The following is a 23,034-nucleotide window of genomic DNA, read 5'->3' as shown; positions in this document are numbered from 1 at the left end:
TACCCATATTTTTAAGGTTTTATTTGTTCCTTTTTAATTTGAAAAATAATTGAGTCTACAAAATACATTTTGAGATTGAGTTAAAATTATTACTCCCATTTATTCTAATTTATATGTAAGGATATTCAGAGTTTTTTTCCTAAAAAAATAATTTTTTATTTGTATAACTAAACTTAGATATACTCTGATAAATCTTTGATCTGTCGCATAACATAATAAATGGCCTTAAACTCTAGTAGAAGCATGAGAGTGTCTTAATAAAAAGGGTCGAGAAAAGTGTTGAAAATACTCTAAACTTTGGGAAAATTTTGAGGTGTATTTCAGTTATATATGTTGGAAATATCGAAGGTGTATTTCAGCTAGACAAGTAAAATGGTATTTTTATGGTTGTTAATAATACGAGAATGAAACTAACAATTCGTGAAGAGATTAAGAATGTTTTCGACACTTCTTTTCAAATTTAATTATAAATTTGGATATGGATTTTTCAAATGTTTATAAATAAAATCTATATATTTGATGTTAAAAAAATACTACAAGTTAACATAACTAGTTTTTTTTTTTTTTTTTTTTTTTTAAAAAAAACTATAGAAAAAAATATGTTAGACCTCAAATATAATATTATCTTCACAATAAATTGAGACGAAATATCATTTTTAAAATGTCTAATCTTTAAGCTAACGCTACCTTAATAGATGCATATAGTTGGAAGTTGAGATTCGAAACTTAGAGATGAAGTGATATTGCTGTTTTTTATGAAATAAATTTTGTCAAAAGAGTGTTACCGATATTTTTGCAAATTAAATTATAACTTCGAGAGATTTAGTTTGAGACACATCGGTGCTTATTTTTGTGTGAAATGTTAATAAAACGTTATGATAGATGTGTGAGATTTTTCTCTATGAAAGATGATGTATTAGATTTTTTTCTTGCTCGTTCAGGACTTGATTCTAGGCGAAATACGTTATGATGTATGTGTGAGATTTTGCTCCATCAAGCTATGCCAAAGATTTTTTCGAGACACTTTCAAAGCTTCTTTTGGGCGAAATATCATGATATACATGTGAATTTCGCTTTGTCAGGCACACGTCTCAAGCACCCATTTATTGTTCTTAACAAGCTTAACGTACAATTGAGGCTCGCTAGCTTATAAGTTTCTATCGAAATAATATGCCCAATTCCCTAATTAGCATTATTGATCCTCAAATTATTCAACAAAATAATTAAAAAGTTCAATTTATTTTTAAAAAAAATATAAAAATTCACAATAACTCAAATAACGAGTCAGTTACTAATTGAAAATATCATAACAATGAATATCATTTGAATATTCTTTTAAATTAGCTAGAAATATAATTAAATTTATATCTTCACTTTCAATTGATTTTCATTTCTCAATTTTATGCTTTTCAAAATCATAGAACTTCTATATTTTGCTATTTAAAACACTTTTATTTTTATTAATTCATGAAAGAACAATGTTTTAAATTATTTACTAATAATTTTTATGGATTTATTTACTTTAATGAAGGTAATATGTACTGTGATTTTTCAATTGATTGAAAATTAAGACAAGTAATTGATTTGTGTCTAATGATAACTTTAACATTATTATATTACCGGTATTATAAAATATAAAAATATATTATTACTACTATTATTATTATTTTAATGTGCAATGTTTTTTTTATTTACCAAGTAAACTTTACAACTTATAAATGGTCCCTAATTAAAATAATTTTCTATAAAATTGAGATTTGACTATTACATGTACACACATGACGCATGCAAGTGTAAAATCAATCAAGAATATATTTTATCAAATCATAAAATTAAAGAAATATTACTTTTTCTAAACTACATGAAATTAATTTTTTAAAAAACAAATCTGAACAACTTGATTTTTTTTTGGTCAAATGAAAAGCAAATAAACATTTAGTTCCAATCCATTTTCATTTATTTTATAATAAAAAAATAGTTTACGTGTTAGAGGAGTTAATTATCATTAGACTTACATGTTCAACTCATATTTCCTTTCGTTTCAAATTAGGATTTTAATTTATGTTTTATTTCATGAGAGTCAAATACAATAATCATTGAAATTAATTTGATTAAATAAAAAATATTTAAAATATATTCGAATTTTGATCGAAATTATTATGATAATATCAAACTCTAGAAAGGACCTTTTACTTCCTATACTATTTAAAGGTATATATGTACCCACGTGGATGCAACATTATAAATGGCAATATGTCCACGTGGGCACATATATATCTTTAGAATACATTATTATATAGTGCACGGGTAAAAGGTCCTTCAATAAAGTTTGGTATCGTAACAACAATTTTGGCAAATATACAAAAATAGTAAATATATACAAATTCTATATTTTTACATTTAGGAGTTTTTCAAAACTTTAGGAGTTGGTATATTTCATCTGCCAATATATAAACAATGTAATCTATTATGATTTTTTTCATAAATCGTATACAAATTGCTAGGATAAGTATACACAAAATTCTGAAATTATACACTCAAAAATCGAATTATACAAATTCTGAATTTATACAAATCAAACGTTTTTTATAAACCAAGCAAATAGCAAGAATTCATAAAATTGTATCCGCAAATTACAATTTTCTTAAATTATAGTTATAATACCTAATATAATTTAAAATGTTTGCTATTCTGCTTAAAAAATTAAGATCTTAAATATATCACCAAAAAATTAAAAACAAAAAAACTACCAAAAATATAAAAAATTCTTTTAATTGGTTTTAAAAAATAAAAAATTAAACTAAAAGTTACAATTTCGATCTTGAAGATGGCTTATAAAAAATACACTTAAATCTAGTCAACTTTTATGCAAAAAAAATAAATAAAATGTGTAGATATTCTCCATTTTGTCTGCACGATTAAGGTTTTTAGCAAATATAATTGTACCACGATAATATAATTAATTTTTGCCACTTTCTCTGCAGTGAACTGTACACTATTTTATAAATCACCAATCCCAATAAAATCATTATAACACGATCCATGATTTCATCGTTAACTCGTCTCATATTATCTATCGTGATTTTATTTTAAAGATAATTATTCTTATATATTATCATATTAAAGTTTAAGAAAAAAAAAACTAATTTTTCATTTAAATCCTTAATAATATATATTTTTGAAAATTACAAATATTTTAGCTATGAATCGATATTATGATTGTTCAAATATTAATAAATATTATATACTAAGTCAACCTGTGTTTCTTCGAAACAGTGTAAAATGTAAAATAAATCATAAATAATTTACTGACAGAAGGAATATTATAAATTATATATATATATGTCAAAATTGTGATATATATTTTCTTGAATCCAGTATTTATATCAAACAAACAATTAATATTTAGAAAATAAATTTTTAATAAGCTACAAATGGTGATTAATATAGGCATAACAATGACACGTGGCATATCGATTAATTAAATTAAAACTTAATTAGTCTAATTATTTTTTTTGAACGAATATTAATTATTAGCTAGTTTGGAGAAACATTAAATTTTCAATAAAAGACTCCAATTAATAGATGTAGATTATTTGGTCTTTGGGCTCCAATTAAATGGAGATGCTTATTTCTATGGTGTTAGTATATATATAGATATAGAAAATAAATAAAAACTCTATTTAGTGGAGATTAATTGAGGGTTAATTAAGGAAAATTAAAAAAAATAAAAATTTCCCAATTATATACATTTTAATTCAAATAATACACCCAAACCTTTTTACAAATCATTGTTTATTTGTATATATATTTTAGGAAATGTTGTTGTTAGAACATCTAATATAACATGAACAATCAACTTCATAAAAAAAAACATAATCATTATAATAAAATATTGTTAGCAAATCGAAAATAATCACTATTATAAAAGCGGCCAAATTGATTATATACCATAATTAACTTTGAAAATAAACGAATAAATCAATTTATTTAACGTAATGTAAAACATATGGTGTGAATAAGTATGAATCAATAAGACCATTTTCTCCATCCCCTCACACCTAATGACGGAATCACCTTATCATTAGGGGTTCATTCGAACATGAAAAAATTATATTTTTTTACATAGTTAAAATATTTTCTAGGTATATATAGTAAATGTCGAATTCCTTTTGATTACGCTACAATAAAAATAACTTTTAGCGGCATTAAGTATAGACATTAATAAAGAGTAGTGCTAAGGTCTTTACCGACATTAGTTAATTGCCATTAGAACCAATGTCGCTAAAGACTTTAAAGACATATACAAAGAGTGTCAATTGCCGCTAAAAATACACATTAAGCGACAATTGAAAATTAATCGCCGCTAATGATCATTTTTGTTATAGTACTACTTTATGTGTCTATTTCTTCAGATTTTAAACCCCTGAAAATTCTGACTCCGTCACTGTTCACACCTAACCTAACACATCTACACATTTATTACTAACATGTACATAATTAGGTCTAGTGGTATCCCACAACTCCCTCCTCCTCCTCACATGCAAGGTTTATATAAAGGGTACACTATTGTACTACTTTTAAAGAAAACTAGAGCAACAACAACAAAACACACACACACACACAACAAAGATAGAAAAAAAAATGGGAAGTTATTTAGAAGAGGGATTGTTAGTGAAAGAGAAATTATTAGAGGAAAATAATATTGAAGTAAGAGATGAAGAAGTGAAATGGGATGTTATATGGATGGAAATAAAGAGGATTGGTTATTTGGCTGGTCCAATGGCATCAGTAACACTATCACAATATTTGTTACAAGTTATATCTATGATGATGGTTGGTCATTTAGGCCAACTTTACCTATCTAGCACTGCTATTGCTGTCTCTCTTGCTACTGTCACTGGCTTAACCCTTCTTGTATGTATATCCATCTCATCCTTTTTATTTCGCGTCGCGTTGTTCAGACTCTTCAAAAATTATGTTATCGTCATTGCATCTATGTCTGATCTTTTAAAGTTGCACTGCTTTTAAAAGATCTGACAATATTTGTTCCGATGACATTTCTGAAGAGTCTGCACGTGCAAAACTTTTTATCTTGTGTTGAAGATATGATAATTGCTTCAAAAAATTATGTTTATGTATTACGTTTGAAGGATCTGACAGTATGTGTCTTGATTACATTTTTTGAAGAATCTCAACAACATAGTGCAAAACTAATGTCTTTTATGTTGAAGATATGATGATTGCTTTAAAAAAAAAAGTTTTGTATTTGATCTTTTAAAAATATGCTATTTTTTGAAGAATCTGACAATATGTGTCTAATGACATTTTTGAAGAGTCTGAACAACATTGAAAAATCATAATCTATGTGTTGAAGATATGATAATTAAGTAACAATTTCATTATTATTAATAATAATAATAATTAATAATATTAGTTAGATCAGATGGCAGGTAACAGTACCATTCAACATAACAATGCCCACTTGTGCTGGTTAATGAATCTATGAAGATGAAATTGAATTTAAATCATGAAGTTTTTTATTTTTTATTTTTTGCTCTCTATAATTTTTTTTTTCCAAAATAAAAGAGACAAAAATGTAAGAAGAGTAATTTGAAATATTCATATTAAACTCAAATATGAAAGCAAAATAAAGTATAGCTATCAGGTAGTCATATCATTATTGAGTATTTCTCTTTGATACAAAATTTAAAATTCATTTTAATTTAACTTAACAAAATAAAAAAAAAACTTTTAAATTTATAATCTTATACTAAAAAAATACGTAGAAATATTTATATTATTAAAAAGAAGCATCAACATAGAAAAAGGTCCAAGATTTCTGCTTTTGTTGTCTCCTGTTTCTTTGGCAATTCCCACTATACCTGGATCGTTTGATAGCCGATTAAAAATTATGTTATTTATCTAAGCGATATCGTATTTATTTATTATATATAAAACTTAATAAACCTATTAAGGTGTTGTTCCTATTCTAAAAATTTGAATCTATAATTATTTTATACAATATATATATATATATATGATAGAATAAATAATACATAAATAACTAAATTATGTGTAAACTAAGTATACGAATTCTCTTGTAATAATTCTTTATATTAATATTTACGTAACTCTTAACGATCGATATAAAAAATAAGTTCATCATTAATAATGTTATAGGTAGACAAACTAAAGATTTTTTGTACTACGTGTTTATCAACTTGGTCATGGTCAAAACAATTGACAATAATTATCGGCTGCTTTTATTTTTCTTCTTTTTTTTATAATATAATTAAGTTCAAATACTTTTGTTTTCATAACACGTTATTCATGTTTAAATCTAGAAACAAATTCGTTCTTAATTTGAATTAATAAACAATTAAATCACCTAATTATTAGTTGTAACTCGTATAAAGAAAAAGTACACAAAATATATTACTACTATTCTTTTTCAACAAAAAATATTTTCGGATTCAAATTATTTGTAATATTTTAAAATATTTTTTTAAGAAAAAATTAGTTTGACGGAGATTTGACTCTTTTACCCTTAATTATGTCATAGGATGTAGTCTCTCTTTGTTGATTATTTATTCTATTTGTTTGTTATTAATTGCTTCGTTAGACGAAGTGAATACTATATCTTTTTTAATTTTTGTGGCGCATTTTATTTATATTCTTCAATTTTGGGTGTGCATAAGTAGATACTTAAACTTATATAAAGTTGAACAATAAACTCACGTGTCCTACATGTCATCCTACATGTCATTTTTTGTCCTACGTGTATTTTGTCATGTAGGGCTCATGTGTTTATTTACTTAAAAGTTGGATAGTTAAAGTGTCTGTTTGTATATTATGAAAGTTGGAGGCCAAAGTTAAAATTTAAAGACAAGTTTATAGTCCAATATATGTATTATGCCTTTTTAATATTCGGAAATAATTTCACTTAACAATCATCGAACATTGACACCCACAACTCAAAAAAGGCTTGATGGTGTACTTAGTTATAACTTAAAAGCTTAGTTATTTACCTATAGAAACAAAAGGATCAATTCCCATTTTGTTCTTCTCGTTTCTTCAGCAATATTATAGAAATTCTGGCTATAATATTCTTAATGGAAAAAGGACGAATATACTCCAGAACTATCGTAAATGGTACAAAGATATCCTCCGTTATACTTTTGAGACAGTGGGGTCCCTACCGTTTATAAAACTAAAGCATATATACCCTTTATACTAACAAACATACACGTGTCATAATCTTATCCACCGGCCCGACATTTATTAAATATCGAATCGATAGATAAGATTGTACCACGTGTCTCTATTTAGTTTTCCGTTAAAGTGAAGGGCATATATGCTCTAGTTTTTTGATGACAGGTGCCGGGCACCAATACCTCAAAAGTATGACGGAAGTATCTGCATACAATAGTTCAGGGGTACATTTATTCTTTTTCCTTATTCTTAATGAAACGATGTATAGCCAAACAAATATCTAAAACAAACTAAAGGGAAAAAAGTATGTAATTTCAAGTTGCATATCACATATACTTTAGCTGAAAAGATCACTTGTAAATTTTCATTTTTTCAGTTAGGAATGGCAAGTGCACTAGAAACACTATGTGGACAAGCATATGGAGCAAAGCAATACAAGAAAATTGGAACACAAACATACACAGCTATCTTCTCTCTATTTATAGTTTGCATTCCCCTCTCCATGTTATGGATATACATAGGACGATTACTCGTATTCATCGGACAAGATCCTCATATCTCACATGAAGCTGGAAGATTCATAATGTGTTTAATCCCAACTCTCTTTGGCACTGCAGCTCTTCAGCCCCTCGTTCGATATTACCTAATGCAAAGTATGATCCTTCCTTTAATCATAAGTTCATGCGTGACGATAGCTATTCATGTACCACTGTGTTGGTTACTAGTTTATCACACTAGCTTCAAGAATATTGGGGCTGCATTCGCAATGGACATATCCATTTGGTTAAATGTCACAATTCTCGCGTCATACATGAGGTTTTCCTCTGCTTGTGAGAAAACTCGCGTGCCTATTTCATTAGAGATTCTCTATGGAACGAAAGAGTTCTTTCGTTTTGCTATCCCTTCAGCTGTCATGATATGGTATGTTTCACTAGTTACTAAAAAAACTTATAAACTGTGAATTACATGGAGATTTTCCTGAGAATTAGTATGAAAATTTGCAGGAAAATAAGTTTCCAGCGAATTTTCACACTAATCCCCCATGTAATTTACAGTTCTCTTGTAATTATTGACTTGCTAGATAATTGTATAATATATGTTTTGTATAGTCTTGAAGGATGGTCATTCGAGTTCATTGTGTTGTTATCGGGGCTATTGCCAAATCCTGAGCTTGAAACTTCAGTGTTGTCTGTATGGTAAGTTTATCGATCTCTCTCTATAACAGTTTAAGCTTTTAGATGAGACAGTCACGGTTCTCTCTGACTTTCTCTTCTTGTGACATTCTGTTTTACAGCCTTAACACTATTGCTACACTTTATTCAATTCCATATGGTCTATCTAGTGCTGTAAGGTAATACCAAAATTCAACTTATGTTCTATTTGAGGATTTGAGGTTCTAAGTTCTAACGTCTCGTTTAACTATCAGCACGAGAGTTTCAAACGAGCTAGGAGCTGGAAATCCACAGAGAGCGCGTATTTCTGTTTTCACAGTGATGCTCCTTACAGTAATGGAAGCTATACTAATAAGTGCGACTCTATTTGGTTTTCGAAACATTTTTGGTTTCATTTACAGTAGTGAGATGGAAGTTGTGAACTATGTTGCAAAGATTGCTCCTCTTCTTTCATTATCTGTCATAATGGATGCCTTACAAGCTTCTCTTTCAGGTTAGACATTGTACTAATCTACTCTCTATGTAGTACTTATAATTCTCTCTCTACTGAGCGATTCACGTATCAGTTTTGAGTAGTAGTATGAAATTTTAAGAGAAAATGTTATGATGAGGGTCGAGTAGAAGAAGGGGTACTTGAACAGATGATCATCTCAGACTAGTAAAGATCGAAATTGAGTTAGTGCAATTTTTTATATATATAATATATTGTCAAACTAGTGAAGATCGAATTGAGTTAGTGTGATTTTCTATATATATAATATATTGTCAGACTAGTGAAGATCGAAATTGAGTTAGTGCAATTTTTTTATATATATATAATATATTTGTCAATATGAATTGATTCTTTTTTTTTTTGTAGGTGTTGCTAGAGGGTGTGGTTGGCAACATATTGGAGCCTATGTCAATCTTGCTTCATTTTACCTATTTGGAATTCCTATAGCTATTTTATTAGGTTTTTGGTTAGAACTTAGGGGAAAAGGTCTATGGATTGGCATATTATGTGGTGCAACACTTCAAACTATTCTCCTTTCTATCATAACAAGCTTCACTAATTGGAAAAAACAGGTACTTTCGACCATTCGTCAAAAAATTATTCTGTATATATAGGTCAAATCGTGTACATTCTTGACGAAAAATTGCTTTAAGTCTTGTGTGTTGATTTGATTTAACAGGCAGAAATGGCAAAGGAGAGGCTTCTTGAGGTAAAATGAGTCAACAACAACATGATGGGGTAAAAAAGATTATATATATATATAAAACAAAAAGAGCTCCATTTTGCCTCAATTTTGACAATTTATGTTTTGGAGATTGTACCTAATATTTGTTGTATGACCTTCTACAACTAATATGATTAATCATATCTTTATAGAGTGTAATTTATAATTTATTTTGTTTGTATAATCACAAAAAATGTGTCAAGTAATACATTTTTTAATGTAGATTTTATATATAGATGTTGTGTAGTCACTAAATTTCATTATTGAAGAGTGAGATTTTTTAAAGATTGGTATGGGATTTGGCTTTTTTGTTTGTATACTCACCAATTTGCACATGACAAGTATAATATGTATTGGCCTCATTTATGTTAGGTTCTACTTAAATGTGCTCATCCACTACTCAATTTGAGTATTTAATTATTAGGGTTTGTAATTTGAATTTCATAAGTCCATACCTTTTTTTTTTTCGTGAACACAAAAATCTCACGTGTTATGAAAATTATTGAAATGAATTTAATTCTTTTATAATCTAAATTCTTGTTAAATGCGCAAATCATAGTTCACAAACAGGATATTAGAATGTCCTAACGCTTGATTAATCATAGCACTATGTTCTTTTTTTATAAAGAAATATCTGCGGTTACAGATTTTCAGATATACATAATTTCATAATGTTTCACTAGTCAACAATAGTAGTAAATAGTTTGCTTTTTTTTAAACTAAATATAAACCTGTAACTCAAGTTTTACCTTTGATATTTTTTTGTAATTCATACTTTTTGGAATATAAGATTTGAAATCAATCACATTTCTTGCATACTCCTATGTGTTAAAAAATTCAAAAAGATTATAAATAAATAATAAATTCCAAATCTAGATATTAATTCTTGATATCACAATCTTAGAATTTTGGCCTACAAAAATAAATTGTCCAATGGAAGAATCAAGGAGGAGTTGTTCTCTTATCTTTTCAATTTGCTGCTCAATAGTATCTATCATGTTCATCCTCTAGATGTATCGTCAACGATAATAATATATTCAGTATAATTTTATAAGTTAGATCAGATAAAAGATATGCATAGACTATATTCTTATTCTCATAAAGTAGAAAGATAATTTTCGATAAATTATCAACTTAATTCTAGATATTATCTAAACTATATTTATATTCTTATAAGATAGAAAAACATTTTCTAACAGACAATATATCAACTTAATTCTAGATGCATCACCGATGATAATAACATATTAACTATAATTTTATAAGTTAGATCGGATGAAAGTAAAATATACGTAGTTTATATTTGTATTCCGCTAAGGCAGAAAGATAATTTTCAAAAGACTGCATTACTAATGATAATAACATACTCATTACAATTTTATAAGTTAGATCAGATGAAAGATATGCATAAACTATATTCGTATTCTCATAAAGTAGAAAGATAATTTTCGATAAAGTATCAACTTAACTCTAGATGAATCCCACCAACAAAAATAACATACTCACTATAATTTTATAAATTAAATCACGTGAAAGTAAATATACATAGATTATATTTGTATTCCTATAAAATAGAAAAATTATTTTCGATAGACCGTCGAGAATCTCAAGTGGCAATGATATGGGAGTTAGTTAGTGACAATATTGTTCACATGACTAAGAGTAAATGGTGAAGCAGAGACTATTCATTGAATTGGTTGAGTTAAATTCATCATGAACCCATCACCCACATGGTCATAAAACACCAAAGCAATTATTGACATGATTAAAAAAGAGATTCCATTGCCTTTTACTAGGAGGTGCTTTTTTTTTTTTTAATTCAGTGTTCGGAGTTTATATTGAAGTCTCGATAAAATTTGAATAAAGCTAACTTGAGGGTAACGCTCTCGACAGGGTTTTCTTCACACTCAAAGCTTGAACCGAATACCTCTGATTATTAATATTGTTCAAGATTTGCTTAGTCATGACTTCATTTACCTTTTTTTTCATTGCATCATTTGATATTTTTTTTTTCTTGATGAGATTATATGTAATATTCTACCTATTTTAATGTATTTCATTGTTGTTAAATAAATTTAAAGTGAGGTGTCAAAAAGTATATGTTATTTGTGGATGATATAGTCCGATTAATGAGATTTGTGATGGAGCTAACGTCAAGTGGGAAGTTTTGAAACAAACCCTGTAGTTTAAAGGGTTCAAGTAGAGCAAAAGAATACTTGAAGTGCAAGTTTTTAGTGACGTAATACATAAGACGGGTGTAAAATTGAAACTTGATACACAAGTCATTTAAAAGAGCGAAAGTTTCAAGTATTTCGAATCTATTATCAAAATGATAAATGAGGACGTCACTCACCATATTGGTGTAGAATGAATGAAACTGAGACACGAGACACGCATCTGGAGTCCCGTGTGATAAAAAAGTGTCATTAACGCAAGTTCTGCATAGCACAATTATGTTGTATGGGAATAAGCGTTGATCACTCAAGAACTTTCACGTTCAAAACTTGAGAATTGCAAAAATGAGGATGTTGCAATAGATGTGAGGGAGAGAGATTAAAAATAAGGATATTTGTGACAAGATGGAAGCGACTTCGATGGAGGACAAAATGTGAGAAATGAGGTTGAGATGGTCCCAATATATTTCGAATCCCGCAAGGTGGAGGTGTAAGAGGTTGACTTTCTATAGGTAGTTCCTCAAAAGGCAAAGGATAAATCAAAAGAATACTGAATAGAGGTGATTAGATTGGACATGATGCAGTCTCAACTTACCGAAGACATAACTTCAGATAGGAGATATGGAGGACACAGATTAGGGTAGGAGCAAAATCCGTCCTCACTACTACCTGTAGTACTGCTCCTATAATTTCTTGTCCTTCGATTTCTGTTGCTATCTACCGTTTCATAGACGGTGGTATTGTTTCTCAAATCAACCACAAGAAGAATAAATAGTGAGTGCACTCCCCTTATGGTAGACTAGAGCTATGTTAGCTTGAAAACCACTAATACCAACATCATCTACTTTCAAAGATGCTATATCATACCTCATGCATGAAAACTATGTTTCAACTCTCTCTGTTCCACATTATCTGGTCAAGAGACAGTTCTCAGAAACTTGTACCACCGATAGACTCGATGATCTTCAAGAGAAAAATAGCCCTGGAGGGGGAAATGAGGTAAGAAGTGGAGGAAGAAAGAGATAAAACTCTACTCGTAAGCATGCTTTACGAGCCCTACATCCTCACATACAAAGTAGACACATATAAAGTCCAACTGCAATGAGGAGAGGGTAAATTTTGAGTACCTGGAGATAGAGCTGAAATTGCAAAACTTTCAAGTTTCGACATACATTCCGTAAAAAAATTATTTAGGAAAGAGACTGCAAACTGAGGCAGCACAAACAAGGCAATCTACCAACCTGTGACCTAGTGATAAAGAATTGTGGTTCACTACATTTTCAACTATAATACCTAAACTAGGAAGAAAACATGTACAGTTAAAAGGTAATTGGTATGTACAAGAGGGTTGGTTACCCGAAATAACACAAAGGAATAAAGAATGGAGTTACTGCAGAAACTCATTGCTGTTTTTTCCTCATTGTACGATGTAATTGCCATGACCATGCAGCCAAACATAACACAAGGCCAACACCGGTGCATGTCCAGAAAATTACTAACCAATTGGGCATGGGGTCAGGAAACAATCCTGAAGTATAGCAGAAAAAGATGAGATTAACTGTTAATACACAGATTGATAAGACATGCCAACATGAGAACTGAGAAATGAGTGGAGTACTGACCATGTCCGAACTTGACGCAGATTAGGAGTTCAACAATGCAAATAGCTAGTGAAAGCCAGCAATATGCTCCCACCTTTTTAACTGGTGTCCTGTGTATAATTGTGGAGTATTGGGGAAAAGTGAGGTCGCGTAAAAAAAAAAAAAGAATTTGGGCAATGAAAGAAAAATATAGTGCAATTTATAATTCTTGTAATGAAATAGGCAGGACATACCTGTCCTGTAGGTAACTGTTGTACTCCCGAATTGTTGGTATCGCAAGTAGCCACCACAAAACCAACCTATACACTATCAGAGGGTTTCTAGGAGGAATCCAAAGACAGAACTTCAAGAAGAATGTATTCAATTCCACAGTCAAGAAAATAACACAGAGAGTGAGAACTTGAAGGAATCGCCAGGGACCAAGGAGGGGTCGCCATTCATCTTTATCCCAATGTGCAGGTGTAAATTGGCCAAGTGTTCGCTTGACCTACAAAACCCAAAAGAAGATAAAAATGTCGAACAATAAACTGTTCATATGACTGTCAAACTATAACTTTCACATTCTTCCTAGGTTTCAAAATCTGTAGTGCTGAAGTTAAATATAGAAAATGCCAGAAGAGAGATTTAGTTTACAAACACAGACTCCACCAGTGGCCCTTCGTCGAAAAATTACGTTGTGTAGCTAGAATTAAAATATTTTTTATGTATATTTATATTACATATTGACACTCCTTGACTTCTACACGATTTTATTTCTTTATATTTTGACACCCCTTAGACCAAATTCTAGCTCCGCCACTGGACTCCACAATAACAAACTCAGATACTCTCTAGTGTCAGGGTTGTGCCAGAAGCTACAAGTACCCAACTAAAATTACTAGCACAGTTATGTCAAGATCATCCAATCAACTACTACATCTCAGATCCAAACTATTTGGTGAATGAATTAGAAGTCCAGAACATAGAGTAACTGGATGAGGCATTGTCGCAGATATTGATCCAGAATCTAACTAAAAGAATTTGAAAGCTCAAGGACAGCTCAATATGCGCATAACATCTTGCAGAGAGGTACACAATAAAATTCAATCCTGTTTGTGTGGAGGTTTAGTGTAGTCATAACTATATCTCACTCAAGATATTCTATGCAGTATGATTAAATAATGACCAATAATTAGGATTTCATGATTCCCCACTGGTTTGAGAAAGATGGACACATAAAGCAAACACCTGATAACGACAGACTTTCCTGGAATAATTTGTATTCTACCTCACAATAATCACCTATCCTAGAAGGTGATATATTTCCATTATATCAGTAGTTAACAATCAGGGCTGATTCCCGCAGGAATAAAGCAGGATAATTAGAGGGTGAAGAGGCTATCAGCAACAGCAATTTCTATCAAACTGAATGTAAACATCTCTCAACCATTTGACCCTTTTACAAACAGAAATGAACAGCAGCAAATAACTTTCACAACTAGTTGCAATTACGGAGTTCAACTCCACATGAGACATTTATCAACAAACTACTCACATGTTGCGGCATTACCATGTCTCCACACAACAAAAATTAAATATATAATGTCAATTATCTTTATGTGTAGAGAAAGAAGAACATGCAAACAAGAAAACCCAATAACAGCCAAACCAGATAGACTATTAAAATCAATGTATACAGTTGAAGAGACAGACCTTGCCCATAATATTTGGCTGCCGGCTTATACCAACCCACTCATATGTTCTTCCATCAAAATATCGAACAGTACGCATTCCAGCCAAGATGCCTAAAGGAAACCAAAAAAGTAAAGAACAAGACAAGAAAACATAAGACATTCCATAGATAGATAGCTATGCAGAGAAAAAAGTAAATAATTCTTGTAGTTTTGCTTAACATGCAAGAATCATATTGATTCATGTTAGTATGACAACATCTACGAAGCCTGGACACCATCAACTGGCATCTCAATTTTTTTAAAAATTATTTCTCTCAAATCTTCAGATTGGTTTCTGAAATTTGGCTAACATAAAAGACACCAGATGTGCCAATTGATCCCTAATTCAAACATGATCCATAATATAATCATCAAAGTAAATTATTTTAATGGCATCATTGTTCGGATGTAACTTGATCTTTAATGGCTTGTTTGTATAGCTATCAACGTTTCTGATAGTATATATGTTTTTTTACTACACTACACAGTACACACACACACAACACATGTATAATATGTTATCTACAACAATACACACACAACAACACAAGCATACTTTGTAATATACAACACTGGCACACACAACACATGTATATACAACACTGGCACACACAACACATGTACAGTTAAATTTAAATCACCCCTAAATTGAGTCATGTTCCAAATACTTCCAGAACTTCTGTTATAGTAGATACCCACTTCCATCTCATACCAAACATACATTTCCATGAACTATCCCTAAACTGATTGTAGATGAAGTAATGGCAAGACTTTTACCTCATCTTGGAAACTATCCCTAAACTGATTCATGTCCTAAAAAATTTGGAACTTTCATATAGTAGATGTCCACCTCCATCTCATTCCCGGCACTGGAATCTATGTCCACGAAACATTCACTAACATAACATCTTTCCTAATATAGAGATCATTCACAATGCCATTACATTGGTGATCTTTTCTAAGCAACAGTAATTCATTATCATCTTCTATTAAACTAACTTTGATCCAAGTACCAATTTGAACTTATGACCCACGACGTAGTTATGTGCAAGAAAAGGACTCCATACACGTGCTAATATAGTTATTTAGCTCAGCCATCATATTTTGCTTTGCCTCAGATAAGACACAGGAGCACTCTAGGAAACAATGTGAAATGCGCCTTCTCATGACTATTCATCTACCAACCAAAGTCTCATGACCACATTATGCTAACTATTTTTACTGCAGTGAGTACCAGAGTCGTGTACCTTAAATATCCTTTGTTGGCCAAAGACCAGTTAAGATACGCTAAACCAGAAGCTGCATAGATGCCTCGACAACGAACAAACAGATAAAGACTTAACAAATCACCTGCTAGCTTGATGCACAAAATTAGGCTTTCTTCACCATAATAACCTTTTTCATTGCAGCCAGAGCTGCAGAATAAAATTAAACCTCTTCCAGTGGAGAAACCACCCACCTCTCCATCAACTCTCATTTTTTCATAATATCACTCCTCCACATTTGACCTACGCCCATTACAAGCTGCCTTTAAATTCTGAGGAGATATCAACAATGGACAAACCATTTCAGTTTCTACCATTTTGGCCTAGTAGAATATCAGACTTAATACTGACAGCCTTCCAAATTAGGGAGGAAGAATGAGACGGAGATAGGTGAATGTAGAAAGAGTTGCAGGATCCAAACATTGCAGAATCAACCGAGTTTCATACAACCGAAAAATAGTGGGAGGGGAAGGGGGCAATATGGAACATGTGCTGATAGACTTCAACAATCTAAAGGTACTTCATACACTTTGGCAAAATTAGCCCCAAAAATGGAACCACTGCAAATAGAAGCGTAAGTGCATAATTAATCCCCAGTGATTTGGTATAAGAGGGTGGAATTGAAGCACCAAACAAATAGAGCATCACGCTATGTTAATGTATGTAACAATATAGTGGAGTGATAAATACTCATCAGATAAATAATGGAGCATATGAAATAAATTGACATAAGCATGTCAAAATATGTCTATATCATAAATACCCAAGAAAATGGCTTAAAGTTTCTCACCAAACCAGTTGCAAATGAATATATCCAGAATAATGCTGTCCCACCAGCACTCATTAAAGTTTGGTAACATGTGGCGGAAAGTAAGCTGAAACATAGCAGTGTAAAGATAAGTTATAACAGATGAAATTATCAGCTAACCACTTGCCTAAAATGGTTATATCTAAAAATTATTGGCTGCTGCTTAAAGCACTTGAAAGAAGCCATAAAGGATCTGACCTCCATCAACTCAAACCCAATGGATAAGACCCACAAAAGAGGCTGATTACGTATCATGATGGCCTTGCCCCACCACCCTAAGATATGAGCCAGAACGAACTCATCGAACAATGTGTCCTACAAAGCAATACACCACTCAGAGAGATCTCAAAGACCAAATTATTACTAAAGCAATTCTCAATTGATAATGAAAGACAAAAATCATAAAGAAAATAAATTGAAGAGGTAAAAAGAGGAAAAAGTCTTACATAAAGATTCTTAAACCTGTTTGTGGGATTTTCAGGTACATAGAGTCTGCAATCAGCACCATAAGATTTTTCAGGAAGTTCTGCATAGCAAGACAAATCGGTCTTAGTTATGCTACAAAGCAAAACATATGAACAGAAAGGACCTGCATGAACGAACCACGGAAAATTTCTAGAAGGAGTAGATCAAAATCCTTACCAATGCCAAGATCAGGATGAAGAAATGTCATAAACTGGCGAGCATCATCGCGCCTCTGAGAAAATAAAGGAACAGAGTTTTCATATTCAGAATATAATTTAATGGCTGCAATAACACATGAACAAATATCAAAAGAAAACACAGATGTAAGAAACTATAGCTACTGGTTCATTAACATGAAGGTAAGAAAACACAACTCTTCTAACCAACCCACCTGAAAAAGTAGAAATGTCAAAGCAACAAGATAAATCACAGCCATTCCATGAACCAGGCGCCAAATCGCAGGATGTGGTCTAATAAGTACCCTGTATGAAAGAACTAAAGTATTAAGTGGGTAAAATACTATTGCCACAAACACCACATAAGTTAACAAGGAGGAAAAAAAGGTGAATTGTCAACACATTCAAAGCCAGAGGAAATTTAAAATTCGAGTTTAGCTTATAATTAACTGGTTAAAAACTTCCAACTTCATTTTCAGAGAATGAAATGCATATTTAAGGACACGACTTCCTGACTCGACTAATTGAGGAAGTGAGTAAAAGCAACTCCGTAGAAAATCCTGTAAAAATGAGTAGAGAATATCACCTACTTCTGTATCTGAATTTGCTGGAATAAATCCTTACTGCTCACATAGTGAACAATATACAGACATTTATGCCAGTAACCACAAACTCCTTTAACACCCAAATTCTAACACAAAAATACACAAAAACATGAAATTGTTCATTTTAGACAAACAAATTGTGGAAACAACTTACGTTGAAGGGGCTTGCAGCAAAGAGTAGGCAAGATAAACAGCAACCATTGCCAAAATTCCCCTAACAGACGAGAAACAAAATAATTACATCAATTTCTTATGCATAATTAAAAAAATGATTGGATAAAAAACATGCTTAAAATGTACACCTTTTCACAGAAGTAGTAACATCACTGGAGGAAGTACTTTGCGGTTCAAGAGCTCCACTTGCCCAGCTACAATAGTGATAACATAAGCAAGTCAAAACATACAAACATTAACTTCATGTCCAACACAAAATCACATTAGCTTTTTAACAATTTTGCAAAATTTAGGAAAAAGTGAACAAGAAAGGGACAGGATTCATAGACAAAGTGTGTTACATGCTTTGGCTGCAACTCAATAGGACTCAATAAAACCTCAGAGCAAGAAGTATGGGTAAGGTTTAATTTTTCCACAATTTTGGTAAATAAAGAGAGTTAAATATGCAAACACAACCTTCTAGTTTCCTCAAAGAAGGGAGAATTGCCAAATGGCACTTATCAAAGAAATGGAAAAAGTTGATAGTTTTTTTCGTTTGTTTTTGACTTGTCATATGCTGTGCTCAGGAGGTCAGGTTGATTTAAGTACCAAGAACTACACTAAAAGAAGTAGAAATAAACAACAGTGTCAATAAAGTGAACAGACCCCTGAAATTTGGACTTACGGAATGAAAATTGGCAATCAGAATTCAGAAACCAAGGACAACCAGAAGATGACTCAACTAGTCAACTATATCCACTATGAATCTTTTTATGAAGAACTTGACAAGACTTAGCCAGATATTAAAGTCAATTGTTGTTATTGAGAAACAATGAGACCCCAGGTTCCATTTTCTATACAAACTTCAAGCTCAATACTGATGTATAATTATGAAGAATGAGCGGAACGCCAAAAAGGTAAGTGGGTCAGTAACAGAAGCACCAATACAAAGAAAAATAATTGCATGGCTACCGACACATCTTAGGGAATTCAAACTGCAAGAAAAGCAGGTAGTAAGTGTGGAAAATATGGAGGATTAATACTACTAGATCCTACGTAAGATCATAAGGAAGAAGTTCTGGAGGGCAAGATAGCTATTCCTGCGGAACAGTAATAATCGCATTATTAGCAGAAATTTGGATCAACTAACTGCATATAAGTTTTGTTTGTCACAGACATGTTACCCTCAAAATTCATTTGATCAGGGGACTCTTTCTTATGGATTATAAGTGCTCTGGTCCAGACATATGGGGGGGTTTGGAGAGCAGGACTGCTAGTACATGGTTTGCCTTTCTTCAATCATTTCTTTGTTTCTCCTTCATAGATGAAAGAATTAAGACAACGAATCCAGATTGAGAGGTGAAATCCAGGAACATAAGTGGTTGCATTTCCATTTCATGAGAAATTATACGCTCCAAAAGCAAGCCCTCAGATAAGAGGATAGAAAATAAATAAACATAAAAATTTTATTGTTCAATTTCTTGCTGCATTATTATGTTGAAAAAAAAAGAGACACGGCATGCAGATAATTAAACTTGATGAAACAGGATTCAAGATGGACCTTAGGGAGAACCAGCAAAGACTAAGCAAAAATTAGAAAACTTTCAAGAGCTTCATTGAAGTCTGAAAAAGTAGCCACAAGAAAGAACTAATACCTATATTTATAAACAATGGCTTATAAAGCCTGTTAACTAAGCAACTTACATGAGGAAACATGCACCAATAAGCAACAATGTAATAGTACGAGGTTTGTATGCCCAAGCGGTCCATGGATCCAGCTCCTCATCTATATTCAGCGGGCTATGATTACCATTTTGAATGGTAACAAGATTCCTTTTGTTACTCTTTCTGTAACCATTAGATTCCATATGCCTGGCCTCACAAATTTCAACTCCTTCAGCCCGTTCACTGCACACAAAAGAGAAATCATTCCAGGATTAATGTCAATGTAGAAGAGTCCAGGTGCAGATAATGGGGAAGACAACAACATAGCAATAAACATCACGCACAAAGGGCACCCTATTGAGCTAAAGCCCGTATCTATTTAATGCAGCGCCAAGTAATACCTTTCTAGACAATTACACAATCCATAATACGTAGACTTAACAAACAAAGGCAAGAAAAAAAGTGATTGGAAGAGGCAAAAAACTGAGGGCAAAAGGAATCTCAAAGAACACAACAAATTAAAGATAAGAATCTAAACAATTTTGCATCTACCCAAATTTGATTAGTATAATAAAAACTACATTAGATGTCCACCCAAACAAAGGGGGAAAAATGAAAATGGAACCTTCTGTTCCTATATCCTGCCTCTAAAAAGGAAGAAGCATAAAAATTAATCAGCAACCTCAAAATTAACGTAAATATTTAATTTTTTTTGTTATGTGAGTCCTTTTCTTCAGCTTCTCAGTAACAAAAATCTTCAATAAAACAAGAATGGACTTAATGTAATCCATACAGATAACAGCAAATAAGCAAATGCAACACCACCACCACCACCCACCCACAAAGCACAATACTTCAGTTTAATACAATAATCACAAGAAATAATGAAAGTGGCTATTACAGAAACGTCATAATCATAGCAGCAGCAAATCACTAATGTAAACAACTGTATACAGTAAAGATATAGCACATGGGCCTAACAACTAGCCGACGACTCCATAAGTAAATTGTTCACTGAAACCACTCACAATTATTATCAATTTAATAATTTCAATCTACTCTAATAAAATTCGACACTTTTAGCCAACACTTACAACACAAAACTCCCTTGCAACAGAAAGATAGCAACTCAGAACTTAGTAAAGTAATGCTAGAGGATGTCCAGATAGCAATAGAAAATCACAAATTGATGAAAATAACAATCACCCAAAATTCAACAATCTCTCACAAAGTAACATAAAAGGGTGCATGCCAATCACAACTTCCAAAAAATGGCAACAAATATTTTAATGCAATAGCTAAACTAAGATAAACCCAATATACAGATACAGCAATAAATACCAACAAATACATGCATTAGTAATTTCTCCCCACTCGTCCTAGCCGCCTTCGTTGACAAAGTTACCCGATACCTATTGTCGTTGAGGTGCACAAAAGCTGGTCAGCCACCACAGTTATCAAAAAATATATATACAGACACTCTGTGTCACAAAAAAAAAATTCAATCTTTGACTACAACTTCGTCAAATATTTCGTACACATTCATAAAGCTTCAACATTTAATTCAACTAATCAATACCCATAATTCATATTTGGGAATAAAAGTACAAACTAATTAAAAACAGTTGAAATCTTACGCAGACAAATCCTTTTAGTCGAACGATTGAATAAGCAGATGAATTATGGCCGTTGGATCAAACAAATGGGAGATGGGTTTTGTAGTTAATTGATGAATTAATAGAGATATGGACGAATAATGAAGAAACAATACATACATATAGATGTATAGATATATAGATATATATATATATATAGATAGAGAGAGAAATCAACAAGCAAACCGAAAAGATAACTGGGTTTCTCTCTTTCTCTCTAAAAAGGTGAAGAAGAAGAAAGAGAGAGGGCTTTTTGGAGTTGTTCACAGCGGCAAAAAGGCGGTGAGAGAGAAAACAGAGAGAAAGTACAATGGTGGTCAATGGCAGATTTTCAGTATTGGTTTTTTTCGTACAATAGAAATTCTAACTCATTTGTACGCACATTTTTTTTTTTTTAGAGTTACGGTCAAAAATACATCCAAACTATTTTATTTTATCGAGTTATGTATTTAAATTATTGAGAGCGTAAGTTTTCTATTAGAACTATTCTTTAATAATTATCGAAACAATTAGATCATATGTTTGTCTAAAAACGCTTATATACATGTATAATGATTTTATTTTCTGACTCAATAAAATTGACTTTTCTAAAATCTTTAACTCTCTCCCTCTTTCGAGTCGAAGATACCAATGTCATGTTGAAGACGAAATCACGACTAAGAAGGTGGAGAAGAAGATGGTGGATGTCATGATCGGAATAAGTTAATTTATAAGGACATAGTTTTAACTTTTAACACTCCCTTCGTCCCCTTTTAGAGCCTGTTTGGCTCAGCTTAAAAACTGGTCAAACTGACTTAAAAGTTGGTTTTTGATTTATTTAACTGTTTGGCAATACTCAAAATAACTTATTTTAAGCTAAAAAAAACTTATTTTAAGCCAAAAGTTAAAAGCTGGGTTAGGGGTGCTTTTTTTTTAAGCTTATAAGCTGTTTTAAGTTGACCACATTTTTATCTTTTTACCCTTAATATTTTTATACAATCTCAAATTACTCATATAACCCTAACATTTCTTTCTTTCATTTTTCCCTTTTCACGTTTGACATAGCAACTTCAGCACTTCTATCCAAACGCATAACTGCTTATTTTAAAAATAAGTTTCAGCACTTTCAAAAGTACTTTTTTAAAGCTGCTTTTATTAAGCCCATCCAAACG

The 23,034-nt window shown here is 31.4% G+C and overlaps 2 protein-coding genes across 9 annotated transcripts; one reads left to right on the top strand and one right to left on the bottom strand.

Annotated features, from left to right (window-relative positions):
* Window positions 1–4,511: 4,511 nt before the first annotated feature.
* Window positions 4,512–9,889, top strand: LOC101254682 (protein DETOXIFICATION 14). Its single transcript, XM_004236935.5, has 7 exons — window positions 4,512–4,917; window positions 7,592–8,136; window positions 8,325–8,411; window positions 8,510–8,566; window positions 8,642–8,880; window positions 9,247–9,452; window positions 9,560–9,889. The coding sequence occupies exons 1-7, from the start codon at window positions 4,645–4,647 to the stop codon at window positions 9,596–9,598; spliced, it is 1,446 nt and encodes a 481-aa protein (XP_004236983.1). The 5' UTR covers window positions 4,512–4,644; the 3' UTR covers window positions 9,599–9,889.
* A 3,006-nt stretch (window positions 9,890–12,895) lies between these two features.
* Window positions 12,896–22,295, bottom strand: LOC101251081 (CDP-diacylglycerol--serine O-phosphatidyltransferase 1). 8 transcript variants are annotated; one of them, XM_069296911.1, is made up of 15 exons: window positions 21,866–22,239; window positions 21,570–21,640; window positions 20,268–20,471; window positions 18,713–18,778; window positions 18,565–18,624; window positions 18,021–18,111; window positions 17,807–17,861; window positions 17,611–17,690; window positions 17,363–17,479; window positions 17,147–17,231; window positions 15,072–15,163; window positions 13,613–13,866; window positions 13,401–13,489; window positions 13,135–13,306; window positions 12,896–13,026 (listed from the first exon to the last, which is right to left on the bottom strand). In XM_069296911.1, the coding sequence occupies exons 3-14, from the start codon at window positions 20,429–20,431 to the stop codon at window positions 13,179–13,181; spliced, it is 1,281 nt and encodes a 426-aa protein (XP_069153012.1). In that variant the 5' UTR covers window positions 20,432–20,471; window positions 21,570–21,640; window positions 21,866–22,239; the 3' UTR covers window positions 12,896–13,026; window positions 13,135–13,178. The 8 variants fall into 8 exon arrangements, with proteins under 8 accessions (XP_069153012.1, XP_069153011.1, XP_069153008.1 ...); XM_069296910.1 differs by lacking the exon at window positions 21,570–21,640 and having other exon boundaries at window positions 21,866–22,279; XM_069296907.1 differs by having other exon boundaries at window positions 12,896–13,306; window positions 21,866–22,219.
* Between the last annotated feature and the right edge of the window lie 739 nt (window positions 22,296–23,034).

This window comes from Solanum lycopersicum, chromosome 4 (genome assembly GCF_036512215.1).
Source record: "Solanum lycopersicum chromosome 4, SLM_r2.1".
NCBI classification, from domain to species: Eukaryota; Viridiplantae; Streptophyta; class Magnoliopsida; order Solanales; family Solanaceae; genus Solanum; species Solanum lycopersicum.
This window is presented reverse-complemented; position numbering and strand designations above follow the sequence as displayed.

Excerpts from the sequence above, each read along its gene's own strand:
- LOC101254682 (XM_004236935.5), top strand. The coding sequence starts at position 4,645 with ATGGGAAGTTATTTAGAAGAGGGATTGTTAGTGAAAGAGAAATTATTA. Across the intron at positions 8,412-8,509 it reads ACTTCAGTGTTGTCTGTATG|CCTTAACACTATTGCTACAC; the intron begins GTAAGTTTATCG and ends TCTGTTTTACAG. Across the intron at positions 9,453-9,559 it reads TCACTAATTGGAAAAAACAG|GCAGAAATGGCAAAGGAGAG; the intron begins GTACTTTCGACC and ends TTGATTTAACAG.
- LOC101251081 (XM_026030555.2), bottom strand. The coding sequence starts at position 21,478 with ATGCACCCTTTTATGTTACTTTGTGAGAGATTGTTGAATTTTGG. Across the intron at positions 18,779-20,267 it reads ATTGGTGCATGTTTCCTCAT|CTGGGCAAGTGGAGCTCTTG; the intron begins GTAAGTTGCTTA and ends TCACTATTGTAG. Across the intron at positions 13,307-13,400 it reads CTGCGTCAAGTTCGGACATG|GATTGTTTCCTGACCCCATG; the intron begins GTCAGTACTCCA and ends GCTATACTTCAG.